General features: G+C 36.6%; 1 protein-coding gene across 1 annotated transcript in view; it reads right to left on the bottom strand.

Annotated features, from left to right (window-relative positions):
* The window catches only part of ENPP3 (ectonucleotide pyrophosphatase/phosphodiesterase 3), a 75,271-nt gene that overhangs the window by 54,352 nt on the left and 6,423 nt on the right, over window positions 1-14,496 (bottom strand). The window contains exons 3-4 of the mRNA XM_025042377.1: window positions 5,355-5,430; window positions 853-975 (exon numbers count right to left, since the gene is read on the bottom strand). Of these exons, the coding sequence (XP_024898145.1) occupies window positions 853-975; window positions 5,355-5,430 (199 nt within the window). The remainder of the gene's footprint in view (window positions 1-852; window positions 976-5,354; window positions 5,431-14,496) is intronic.

The following is a 14,496-nucleotide window of genomic DNA, read 5'->3' as shown; positions in this document are numbered from 1 at the left end:
TCTCTATGTATTGTTATACAGTCAAATTCTTGGTTTATCTGCATTAATAAATGAAAACACATAATACAAATGAGGGTCAATCCATCACTTTCCCTCATTTGGCCTGGGTGACAGAAAGAACTGCAGCTTTCCAATGCAGCTCTGGTCTACCTAGTAGATACGCCTCTGAGATTGGAGAAACTCTGAAAGCTGGTCATATTCCCACCCAGGAGCTTCTGATGATAAAAAAAAAACCACTAACGCTGAGTGATTGTTGTCACCCAAGAGTAGCTTTGCCCAGCCTTGTCTCAGGACAGGCAGCAAGGAAGAGCTAGTGACAACAGAAGTAACAGGAACAGTCAGGTCTGTAAGAATGTAGGCAGGTCAGGGTCCCATCGTAGTTGAGAGTGACAAAAATGGTAGATCAGCTCCCCACCATGCCACTGGTGTTCTTCCAGGCTAAGTACTTAAGTATGAAGTAGTTTACATTAATCTCAATGCTAAAAACAACAAGAGGCTGGACTAAAGCTGTTTCTTAGTGACGCCTCCTAGAGAAGAGTGACCAAAATCGACATCAGCCCTGTGCTTAGACAGATATGTTGGATGAGTGACTTCTTTATTCCCTATTACTCAGAAAGAAAAGATTTTTTGAGACTAAGTGAAAGGAATACAAATCTTATCCATACCAGGTTATTACTCTTGCCCTTTTCACAGAGCATAATGTAAGGCAAACTGCTGTTTAAGCCTCCCAGTTTATGATACTTTTTATGGCAGCCCTAGTAAATTAATATACAAAGTATGTGGTGAGCATCTGGACATGCATTAATTATATTACAACCAACATGGTAATAAATTTATTCTTGGAATTCATACTTGATTTCACACAGGTGTCTTCAAAATCCCAGCAGCAGTTGCCTCGGTCTTTACATTCCATATCACATCGGCAGCCATCCAGCGCTCTATATGAAGAATCAAAGCATCTTTTCCTGCAGCTTCCTATCGAGTGAAGAAAACCAAGAGTGAAGGAAACCAAGGCTTAGAAGTTATCCAACATCTCATAGCTAAATGGTGGGAACACAGAAGTACCTAGCACAAACTCGGACAGACAAATAAGTAATTTTCATTGTACTGTATAATCTGTCAGTGCAAAGTGATAAATGAGTGATAAATGATGCATGACTTTTCCCAGGACCCCAGAGAGGTTCCAGACTCAGAGATGCCAGATATCATCAGGTGAGGGTAAGAGGGACAGGCAGAGGTTAAATATAGTGGAATTGGTTTAAAGTCTGAAAGTGGAGCAGTGACTATATCCACCCCACCTCCCACTCTAGAATAGAAAGATCATAATCTGGAGGAATTTAGGAGGAATAGATTTCATCACAGAGACAGCAGACATAGAGGATGCCTATGAGAGAAAAGATGAACAAGCCTTACTCTTCAATGTGAATAGATTGTTACCAGACATTTGAAGATTGCAAAATAGCACCAACTATAAAAGACAAGGGAAAAAAAAGAAAGAAAAAACTTAATTGGAAAGAAAATAATACAGGGAGTGTAAGAGTTACACACATTCACATACACACACACACGCACAACTAATTTTGGGAGCCTTAGAAAAGAGAAGATATATCTAGGAAATAAGAAAGCAAACTACAATTTTAAAAAGAGCAATAACATTCAGTGTGCTCTTGGAAATAAAAACATGAAGGCAGTAATGAAAAATTCAATAGAAAAGTGTGGTAGGCAGAATGATGAAGGTGTCTTTACATAGGAAAGAACTCAAGTTATATGTTGTATGTGTCTTATTTTAGAAAGCTACTGAAAGATGTTCTTCAGGAAAATGAAGAAATAAAACAAATGAGCAAATAAGAGATCCCAAAAGTATAAAATCTAACACAATAGAGAGAGGCTAGGGAAACACCAACAAACCAAGAGAGCAACCAACACAGATTAGAGCAGAAGGACAGAGAAACAAAAATTAAAATAAAAAAATATCACTCTACACTCAAGCTTACACTACTGAAAAGACAAGAGCCAGATAATGTCAAGGGTTGATAGGGGTGTATGGTAAAGGTAAGGTAGGCTGTGGCAGCCATCCTAGAAAGCAATCTAGAATTACTTATCCAAATTAAAATATAAACCCTAAGAACCAGGGCTTCCATTCCTGGGTATATAACAAAGCAAATCCCACACTGGCCTATAAGAGAATCTGCAGAATTTATGTGATATTAAAGAACTAAAGTCAACCTGGATATTCAATACCAGGAGAGAACATAGGTGAAGTGGCATGTTGGATACATGCCAAAGAGTACTACCTAGCAAGTAGATAGATGAATAAGAATATATGCATGCTTAGCAGTTTAGATGGATCTTTAAAAATATTCAGTGAAAAAGTAGAATATGTTGATATACCATTTACATAAAAGGTTTTTACATTTTTACATTCACTCTCCTCCTTCGAAACATTTTCCACCCTTGGCTTCCATGATAAAATAATCATGTGCCTTTCCCTCCACATTCCTGAGCACTTCTTCTTAGTCTTCTGTGTTCTTTATCCCTCATCGCCTCAATTCTTCAAGGCTGGCATACCCCAGTCACATTGCTTTAAACCTCACATGTGATGCTGATAATCACATTGCAGGTCCCTGCAGGACTACCCTTCTAAAGCTAGCTTCATATATCTATCTTCTTGACTTTTCTGCCTGGACATTTCAAATTTAACATATCCAAAACTAAGCTCTTAATTATTGTCCCCAAACCGGCTTCCTCTACAGTCTCTCCCAGCTCAGTTATGGAAATGCCATCTTTTCAGACGTTCATGCCAAAAGACATGCAGAGGTCATTCTTGACTCCTCTCTTTCTCACTTCATACTCAATCTAGCAATAAAATCTATCTACCATGTCAAAATATACTCAGAATTCAACTACATCTCACCAGGTGAAATGCTACCACCCTGGTCCAAGACATAAATCTTGTCTGTATTGTTGCAATTATTTCCTAATTCATCTCTCTACTTAGAGTTTCACTCCACCATTTATTCATAGTACAGCAGCTTGAGTGATCATGTTGAAAACTAAACCATAGCATCTCAAAACCACCTATCAGTTCCAGTTCACACTCAGGATGAAAGCTGAAGATGACACTTTAGCCTACCAACCCCTCTGATCTAGCTCCCCTTGGTTGATCTCATTTTATGACTTCCCTCCCTCTAGTCCTCTTAGTGCTACCTCAATGATCTCCTTGTTATTCTTGAAATGAAACTGGCTAGGCAAGCTTCTGCGCTAGACCTTTGCACTTGCTATTTCCTCTTGGATGGAATGTTCATTTCCAAAATATCCCTCTTCCTCCCTTACTTCCTTTAGTTCTTTACGCAAAAGTTATTTCACACATACACTCCACTCCATCCTGACTCAATAATTCATATTTCCTTTTTCAGTTTTACTTATTCCTTAGCACTTTTCCCTGTCACTATATATATATATATATTTACTTATTTATATTTTTATTGTCTGTCTTTCCTGCTAGAATGTAAATCCTGAAGGATTTTTTCTGTTTGTCTGTTTTCTTCACCACTGTATCCCAGTAATTGGAATAGTACTAGCACATGGTTGGTGCTCAATTGTTAAAGAATAAGTAAAAAAGTATCTGTACATAAAACAATAAAATTGTAAGAACTCAAATAGAAAAACTGGTTTAAGTACTCACACTAGAAAAAATACATTGCCTATAAAAAAATGAGTTAATTGATGCAGAGAATGGTAAAAATGGTCTAGGGTTGGGGATTAGATAAAAGTTGAGGGGATGAAAATGTTAAAGATACTGGCAAATAAGGGCTGGAGTTAAATACCAATGCCCTGGGTAGAAGGCAGAAGAAAGTGATGCCAGATAAGGGCTGATAGACCAAGATAAAAGGAAGAAAATGAGGACAATACCTCTGGGAAGCCAGCCAGTAGGTGTAGGACTCAAAGGAGGAAGAAGGTGAAAGAGCTGGAGATTTTATTCAAATATTAGTATAAGCTTCTTGCTATTAAATTATGATTTGTGGGACAAAATACCCAAGAAATGATGCCCACCTGTGGGCACTAACATAGAATAATACCACAAAAATGACCTGCCAGTATTTGTCAGATCTAGGACTGTTACTGTAGTTCAGAAACAAAACAACCAAGTGACCAAGACAGGACAGTAACTTTGCAGGTAATGTCCGTCTTTTTGGTTCCACTGTGTTTCCATGTTACGCTAAGGGGTACTTAGTGTTTATTCATTCTTAAGTGAAAACATAATTGGAAAATTGTCAGTTAAGCTCACCAAGAGTGTCCTTAACGAAGAACTGATAAGACTTTTCCTCCTGGAGTCAAATTAGAAGTTAATCAGCCAAATTGAAAAAGGAGATAAATTATCTAACATTTGACTCATTCTTCTCCTTAATAAAAGTACCAAAATAATACAAAACAAGATTATAAAAAGTGCTTTTTATATAATCTTTGCAAATGGTTTATTTTCTGTTCAAACTAGTGAGATATGGCAAAAGAGATGTGAGGTGTTTTGATATTTGGGGGCATATATCTTCTATTTTTTCCTTTGCTTCTTATGAGAAAAAAGAAAAAAATGTGAAACTTTTATTTTGCACCTCACTTCAAGAATGTGGCACTGCCTAACCAAGAAATTATGAGGTTTCAGGGATGGAACAATACTCACATGATATCAAGATGCAGGAAAAATGGCAGGAGGTCCTGGGAAGGGAGCAATGAAGACTTTCAAGGCCAAATTTATTAGTGGACATTAAAGATTAGAGTGGAAACTGGGTCAGGAGTCTTTGGTCCTGTTATCAAAGTCCTTTATGAAATTAAGGAAAAGTAAGAGGAAAATATTGGAAATGTTAAGGATGTGGTTCTGGGCAAAGATATGCTAAGGGCCAACTTCTGCTTCTGTAATCTGCTTTCTTGTTTGATGTTAACTAGGGTTAATCTGTTTGCTTGTTTGATGTTAAACCAGGGTGTGGTTCTAGGTTTTATAAACTGCCTCTTTTGCGAGCTCGGGGCTGATCTTAAACTCTGCGTGGTAGAGTCTGTCCCGGCCAGCTAATAAAGCCTCATAATTCACCTCAGTCGGCTCCGTGGGTCTTAGAATTGATCGTGCCACAATAGAAATGCCATGACTCTGAAAAGAGCTGGGGGATGAGGGCAAAAAGTAAAGTCCATAAATGACAGCAAATAATACTAATCACAGATGTGGGTTCCCGATAAGGAGTTGAGAGAAAGAGAAGCTAGTAGGAGGGTGCTACATGTAGAAGAGAGGAGACTCAGGGGAGAGGGGGTGAAGGGGAGGAGAAAGAAGAAATTGGCAAATGTTGAGAAAACACTGAGGGGTATACCTTGCTCATCTAGTTTTCTGAGTCCAAGCTGCAGGCCTAATCCGAGAGTCACCAACACCAACAAAACAAGAAGAACCTATTACAGAAAAAAGAAAAGTAACCTTTACAATTAAATATATATATACACAAAAATCCAGATAACCACCCTCCCTCAGTGAATATGAAGGGCACACAGTGTGTTGGTTATACATGATACCAGATCCAACGATGATAGAGGTATATAATTTTATTTAATGACAAAAATTAAGAAAGGTTTGGGAAGCATTTTAAAATACCATTTATTACAGATCTTCAAATTTAAATACATTAGTTCCAGCTAGCTTAACCTCAGATTGAATTAAACCCATGAAACTATGGGAATCATTTACCTTTGCCCTTTTTCCTTTCTTAACTAGACACCTGTTTGGAGATCATTTATCTAAAAGCCTATCAAAAACTGTGAAATTGTTAACTACCTCATTACAGCCTGCAGGGTATTTTTCCCCCATTCTGTCCATCAGAGGACAATGTTTAACATACACAAAACTATAGTGTTCAAATAATTAACTAGCAGATGTTCTGCTTTGCTCTACACTCAAACAAATGAATTAGGACAGCTTGGAAGCTGTGTGACCAAAGATCATGTGTCATTTAGTATCATATCACTACTGTTGACAAAGCTCCTCAGTATAATGGACGATTAGAATTAAACTGTGATATAATTAAAGAGAATTCTTCCCACTCACCTCTTTCCCCATCCATTAAGTCTATTGACAAGCATGCTGGATGAGAGAGCTTGAATAATATATGTTACCATAAAGAATATGAATGCAACAGACACATGAATTACTTAGAAAAGTATTTTATAGTACCAATAACTTTTGCTATAGTTTTTTAAATCACTTTCATGAAGAAAAAAATACAGCATTAAATTTGCTCAGATAATAAAGACCTATATAAAATGCTGATTTTTTTTGTTTTCACTCTGAAAATCAACTGAAAAATTAACATATCTGACTTTTATAATAGAAGTGAATTCAACAATTAGGAAAATATGTTAAAATACTATGAAAACAATTCTCATATGAAGTCTCAAAGGTCACCCAAGGGTCAATGACCTTCCAGCAGGTATTGATTCAGTGCAGAGATGGAAAAGGAAAGGTGAACAGAAACCGTTATTAAATAACAGCATTCGCATTCCTTATGATTATTAAAAGTCACTGGTGACCAAGACTAGGAATTCTACAAAGAAACAAAACACTGGGAAACTTTCCTACCATAAACCTCATGCATCATAAATTTACAAACTGACATATTTCCGTGTACATCTTATCTTTAGTCCTTGGCAATTCAAGCTTGCTGGAGAAATAAACATCTAGCTGACTTTGTACTTATTTATGGCTTGCTCTCTGCATTATTCTGTAAGCTCCTTCATAGTTAAGGTTTGTTTTTAATCTCATATAATTATTCATTCTAAATATGTAATTTTGAATAAGCTGCTTGATATTGAGGTGCATATATATCTTAAACTATCTAATCTACAAAGTGGAGAGGAGAGAGTTCTGGACTTTGAAAATCACTGAGAATTCACCATTTGGCTTTAGCTTGACTGAATGTAAAGTGCTTTAAAATTTTTAAATGAAACATTAAAATCTGGAAACATAAGGGTACCTTTGAAATATTTTAAAATGTGATTTTGAAATATTGAACTTCTATTATATGTACTAGTAAACCACTAGAAGGATACAAAGAAGGGAAATAAATGATGCATGAGTTTCGCTCCCAAGGAGTTTATGATTTCCTGAGTTTATAAGAGGATAAATATAATAAATGGCATAAAAGCTAACAGAGTTGCTCCAAAGTTCTTAGAAGGATTATAAACAAATAGAATATCTTGAGCATTTACTTTGTTATAGTCACTGGGCTCAACCCTTACACATATTGTTTCATTTATTCCTTGAAACAATGCTTGAGTGAGAAAATGGTGGTGACATTAACTAAAGTAGGGGATTTAGGAGAAAACGGCGGCAGAATAGGTATGAAAAAATCATTCAGTTGGTTTTGGCTTGAGGTACTGTATGAGGAGCCAGCAAGCAGGCACTTGAAATTATGTGACAGAAACTCAAGGAGAGATCAGAGCTAGGGGCATATTTGGAGTTTTTGATATGACTCTTAAAACCATGAAAGAAGATGAGATTATCTAAAGGAAATATCTTTACATGAGATTTGGTAGAAGATATTTATCTTTTGGAAAGAAAGATAAATCAACCAAGAGAATGCAGATAACAAGAAAAGTCATAACAATGGGAATTTTAATGCAATTTTGGAAACAAAAGGAGAGAATAATTCAAAGTGAGAAAATACTCAGCATTATTCATGTATTGTTTGTTATGGAGACTCAAGAAAAGGACAGGTGGAAGACTGGCTTCCAAGAGGGTCACTTCAGTACAGTAAAAACAAAACTAGACAGGGAATGGTTGGGTGGCAAAAAAAAAACCAACGCAATAAGGAGAGATGCCCTTTTCCTGAAAGTCTGATGGTAAAAATCAAGAAAACTTTTTTTTTTTTTCAAACAAGGACGATCTTACCATATAAGAACAAGAAAGAGAAAATAGGCAAAAGAGACCATCTCTAGGAGTGAAGTAAAATAGGATAAAATCAGTAGTCCAACAAAGAATGTAAAATACAGTCATTTGAATTTCTCACTCTCTGATCTTAAAATATTCACGCAATGAAAAGGTGACTTGGGAAGTAATTATAATCATGCTAAAATAAATGCTGCAAATTGTTCTCCCACAGTTCCCAACTTTTTAGATTGATCAAAGGTTCGTTTGTAGTTACTCAAATTTTTTTATTTATAAAATATCGGTAAAATATTAACATTAAAGTTATCACAAAGGATAAAACTGAACACAATTACTTGAAACTTTACATTTAAATAGTAACACAAATATAAGTAGGGAGTCATATATTTAACATTTGTCACAAAACTAGAAAGACTAAAAGAACTGTACTTACAATAAAGTAAAATAAAAATAAAACTTAAATAAACTTGTACTTACAATACAAATTATTCTATATTTCTTAACAGTGCTCTCCTTAACAGTCTTTTCCATTGATAAAGTCAGCTGAGAATCCATTATTCTTTTAGCTGTATAAACCTGTTTTACCAGACAGATTACTCTTTCCTTTTTCTAGTCTGGCAAAGAGAAACTGTATGAGTTGCATATGACTGACTTTTATCTGGGAAGATCACTGCTCTTTAGTGATTGGGCAATCAAGAGAGAAGAAAAAAGTTGTAATAACAATAGTGTTGAGATATGAAAGTTTATTTCTAGTACACTGTAGATAACTGTGCTTTCCTTATAGTTTACACTAAAAATATCCAAAAGAAAAGGCCTTGTTATCTAAGTTCCAGAGAGTTTCTATATTTACATAAACTTTATGTCATAGTTGAAAACTAACATTAAAAATGCACTTTAATCATATGTGATAATTATATTTTGCATTTTACAATGTTCACAATCTGACATGTTTTTATATACATTATCTCATGTCAAACTTAACAATGTGCCTTATAAACATGTTATCTCTATTTTGTAGATGAGTTAAAGTAAAGCTCTAATTATTTAAATTATGTTACTTGTCCCAAATCACATATTTACTCTATTTACTCGATGGCAGAACTGGAATGCAAGTTTTCTATATCCCCAAAGCCAAGATTATTTTCACTAACCAGTTTAACGGGCTCTTTTCTTATTTATATAGATAACCAGAGCATCCTGGTACATGTACTTATGATGAAAGAAGCTAAATTAATAGCAGTGTGACCAAAGAGAGTTATAGTAAATTGTGAATGTTAAGCCCTTCTTAGTTTAAATACCCGAAGGCAATAATTCTCAAAGTATGATTCCATGGAACATTACTCCATTGTAACTTCTTTGGTCAAACAGAGTTTGAGAACTCTTTTATAAAATGAAGATTATAAAAATCCTGTACGCTGCAGTACACGCATTGGAAAACACTATTCTAAACCAGTCCAACCCTAAAAACAGTGCAAAAAAATAAATAAATAAGAAAGGAACCTACTCTACTAATACAATGATGCATAAATGTAAAGGATATTTTTGAAAATCATGACTAAATCCCTTTCTCTGTTATTGAAGTTTTTCCTGTTATTTCTCCCTTAAGGAAAAATCTGCAGGGTAAGAGTTGGGTTTCCTTCTGTGACCTTGAAGATTTGTGCTATCCTTCCCCGCCATCACTTCCTCAGTCCAGAATACCTCACTTCACCAATTACACCTATGGGCCTAACCAGTGGAAGCAACTGCATTCGTTGCTGTAGCGGAAGAAAATAGTTTTAAAACTAAAAGATGCCAAAAAGACAATCAATCTAGAATCTCACAGACTTCTTTCCACAGACCACAGTGGTCTTTAAAATCACAAATGAACAAAAACGTATTTGAATACCTTTGGCAAGTGGTTCTCTACACTGGATAAACTTAGAAATATCCAAAGTAGTTTTTTTTTTTAATTTTAATTTCTAAAATTTCAAATCCCAGGTTTCACGTAAATTGAATTAGAATCTTCTGGAGTTTTGGCTAAGGAAGCAGTATTTTTTTAAATATCCCTCCAAGTGATTTCATATGCAGTCAAGTTCAGTCTAAGCACTTTGCTTTTAGTAGTGCATGCACTTTTGAATTTCTTCTGCAAAAATTTAACTCGGGTTTATTATCAAACTTGCCAATTTTACAGGCAAGGTTCGAGGACCCCAGGGGCTTGATCACTTGCCCAAGATCACCTTGGCTAGTGACATCTCAAAAGTGAGATTTCATCAGGTCTTCAGGCTCCCACTTGAGGGAGTTCTGTTATTGTCATTGTGTCATACTGATTATATAAAGAAAGATCAGGATGACATCACAATTTGTCTCAAAATTAGGAGATTCCTAGGACTTATGGCTTTTATCTAGTCATCTGACAAATGCCTTCAATTTTTCCAGATTCTAATGGCCTATGTGCACATGTAACAATCTATCTAGTCTGCCTTGCCTCTGGTTCCCAGGGCTTCTGGTTATATCTTCCTCTGTGTGATGGTTAGGTTTGCGTGTGGACTTGGCTAGGTTCTAGTAACCAGTTACTTAATCAAACACTAATCTAGGGTATTGCTGTCACAATATTTTGTAGATGTGGTAACATCTACAACACATTGATTGTGAGTAAGGGAGATTACCGTCAATAATGTGGGTGGGCTTCATCTAATCAGTTGATGGCCTTAAGAACAAAAACAGGTTTACCAGAGAAAAAGAAATTCTGCCTCAAACTAAAGCATTAGCCTGAAAACCTGCCTGCCCTCTGGATTTTGGACTGGCCAGCACCACAAGCAAGTGAGCCCATTCTTCTCCCTCTCCCTTCCTCGCTCTCATCTCCATCTCCACCTCTGTCTCTCCTGGTTCTCTTTCTCGGAGAATCCTGACCAACATACTCTTTGGACCCCTTCTCACATGTTTCCTTCTTTTTAAGACTTTGCCTCATTTCTGACCTCTCCACCTTACTTGGACCTTCAGGATCTGCTCTCTTGGTTTCTGTCTGCTTGATTTTAAACTTCTTCTCTTGATATTTCCTGAAATAACTTCTACAGCTTGACTTCAGAATGCTTATCTGATGCCCCAGCAGCACTTCCAGATTCTACTTCCTTATATTATCCAAGATGTCACTTGATTCTATACCAGCTTTGTTTACCAAGGTACTGACTCTGCCTTTATATTTTTACTATGTAAATTGTTCCATCCCACACTGCAAGAACCTCCCTCTCTTCTTCTTCTACCCTCGTCCCTCACCCCCTTCAACTCTGAGGATACAAAAAGCACTAAATAAAGAAGTAAGGAGGCCTATGATAAAGTCTGTCACTTATAATTTAATTGACTCTTGACAACAAATTCTTCATTTTTAAGGTAATCTCAGATTTTCTCTAAATTACTAAATTTTGAATATTATAATGGAAAAATATCTTAGTCTCTCAAGTCCTGAGGTGAATAAACCTCAGGGAATCCACCTAGAGATGCTGGCATTGCCCAGTCTCTAGTCACATTTTATGCTACAGCAATTCCCCTAACTGAACCCCAAACCGCAATCTCTTTTGAGTCTCTCGAGTCTTAGAAACTTATTCCTAATAGTTCAGCTGAGCATTGGACACCAGCCAAATCCACACCCTCCATGCAACATAGACTTTGGAATAGGCCACCTGTGTCACTTGAACCTGAACTCACACTTTCTAAGTTACTTGAACCTTGGAAGCCTCACTATTCCTTTCCCTTCAATTTTAGAACAATCTACACCTTCTGGATTCTGAAAGCTTCATTCTGCATATTTTCATGCTTAATGGTCTAGAACTCCTGTGCTCTGAAAGGCAGCTACTGTTACATTAAATCTCCTACTAATTATAAACATTTTTCATATTCTACAAAGGCCCTGTGTCCACAGAATTTAAGAAACTCTTTTAAAATCACAGAAAACTCACTCGTTGCTGACCAAGGAAACTCCCAGGGGCCTGCCAAAATCTACTTCCTTAAGTCTTATAAGCCTAGCCTTTCTGGTTCTAGCACTAGAGGCTGGGTGATAATTGGACAAGCCAGACTGGAAAAGTTTAGAGAAAGCAGACACACTGAAGGAAGTGATTGAGGTTAGGCAAATGCTAGGCTCAGGTCCAGCAGCAGGAAGGAGTCCACCAAAGCAGGGAGATCTCAAACAACATAAAAGGGTTGGATGGGCAGGTGGCCAACTTCAAAAAAGGACCCATCTTAAGGAAGAGGCAGAAAAACCTACAAGAACATTGACAAGTATGCCTTGAAAGCAGAAAGCTAACCAGGTGGGCAGTTGGTGTAGAAAGGATAGATGCTAGTCTTTAGCAAGTGGAGATCCAGTATTGAAACTGAATCTAGAACTAGCTGTCTTGCTGGGAATGGTGTTAGCAATACCAAATCAAGGCCGAGAGACAATGGTATAGAGAAAGCGAGAAGGCAAAATCTCAGCATGGCCTACAGGAGCCAAGTTCTTGGAAATGAAATATAAGTAAAGTGGGTCCTAGACATCCAAACAATATAGTCAACGCTTTTATATTAGTATCAGTATTTTGTGGTACCCGCATATCTGGAAAACATTTTCCAAGGTGAAATACATAAAATCTCATTATGAATCAGCACAGATAAACATTTATAATCAACGTGAAGATAGGAAACAGTAATTCTCACCCTCAATTCAACAGAATGTTATCCCCTAACTCAGAAAAAAAAAAACTACTCTATTATTATATTTTGAATTTTGTTGATAAAAATTTGTGAAAATTTGTTTTCTCTCTGAGTATATAAGTACACATATCTTTGATTTGATACACATACCTACACAATATCTTTGGTTTTGCCTCTTGGCCCACAAAATTTAAAATATCTACTAACTGGCCCTTTGCAGTGTTGCTGATTCCTGATTTACTCCTAAATTCTTCCATGTTTTGAAGGTTGGCACTAATGTACTTATGCAAAGAAACAAGCACCAGTTTGTCACCTGAACCATCAATTATGACCTCTAATGAGTCAGGAAGTTAGAAACCTTATCTAATGCCTCCTGTGGCATTACTATTGTATTCTACTGAACAATCAGCATTTCTAAGGTTGTCTCTGAGTCCTGGAGGACTGCTTCTCGTACCTGCCTTCAAGTGCAGCAATCTGCCTTATTAGAGTTAGAATATTAGCAGCCCTCCCTTGTTCATTTCAAAATTCAGAAAAAATTTCATTTCCAAAAATTTCCCAAGCTTTAGTAGACTCTTCTTGTTTTTAATGTTCTCAAGCCCACCTCATTCATGACTCAAATTCTAGAGATACCTCCAGAAGAGATCATAAACCCATAGTGCCACCATGCTACCTGAGTTTTCCAAGGCTTGGCCCCACAAGTGCCAATCCATGAAGTTATAGGCTGTGAGTTAATTCTGCTTTGAAGCCTGGCAGGAACTGGGTTATTTGCCAAAACATTGGAGCCACTCTGTCAGGTCAGCTCCATGGGAGCAGGAACTAGGTTAGTTTAGGCTAGCCGTTTTGTTCCAGTATCTAGCATGATGGCCAGCACTCAGAAGACATTCAATGAACACTTGCTGAATAATTATTTAATGGTTTCAGAAATAACCTTGGAGGTCTAAGTCTACCTCAAAAGTGACTAATAAAACAGATTGTTATAAATTATAATAACCTTATAAGTATAACTTTGTGATCCAAATCTATCTTTACATCCATCATTTCAGAAATAACTATTACCTCAAAGGAAGCCTTGCCCATGAAATAATGGGACTTTATATGCCTTAATTCAATCCAGAGTAATAAATAATAACTTAGTACCACCAAGCCCTAGATTTTATGCCAGGCATTCAGAGATGCAAAAATGTTTGGTTTCTGTATCCACTCTAAGCAGCTTTAGTCTGGTAGAAGAAAAGACATTTTAAACCATAATATCATGTGATATGTGCTATATTAGTAATATTAACGAAGTACCAGGGGAATACAAGAGGAAATAATAAACTTTTCTAAGGGGATTTGGAAAGGTACTTATATGCGTTTTCTAGGGTTGCCATAATAAGGTATTCAAGACTGGGTGGCTTCAACAACACAAATCTATTTTCTCACAGTTCTGGAGGCTAGAAGTACAGGATCAAGGGTTGGTTTCTTTTAAGGCCTCTATGCTTGACTTGCAGATAGCCATCTTCTCTTGTGTCTTTACACGGTTATCTTTCTGTGCATGTACCTGTCTAGTGTCTCTGTCACAGTCTTTTCTTCTCATAAGGACACCAGCCATATTGTATTAGGGCCCATCCTAATGACCTCATTTTAACTTAATTACCTCTTTAAAGACTCTATTTCTAAATTTAGTCATATTCTGGGGTACTAGCAGGTTAAGAATTCAACATATGAATTTGAGGGGAACAAGTCAGACCATAAAAATATCTTAGAGGTATTCTTTCAAGTGAACATTAATGTGACTCAAAAAGTAACTCAAGCACTATTGCTGAGCAGTGGGAACGTGAGTTCCATCGCCCACACCAATTGTGTTTTCAACAGTCTTTGCCAAGGTTTCATGCAATTGCATGGATAGGCTTCAAGAGAATGTCTGCAGACCACTTGAA

Source organism: Pteropus alecto, unplaced genomic scaffold, assembly GCF_000325575.1.
Source record: "Pteropus alecto unplaced genomic scaffold, ASM32557v1 scaffold79, whole genome shotgun sequence".
NCBI classification, from domain to species: domain Eukaryota; kingdom Metazoa; phylum Chordata; class Mammalia; order Chiroptera; family Pteropodidae; genus Pteropus; species Pteropus alecto.
The sequence above is the reverse complement of the archived record's forward strand: the minus strand, read 5'-3'. Positions and strand labels throughout refer to the sequence as shown.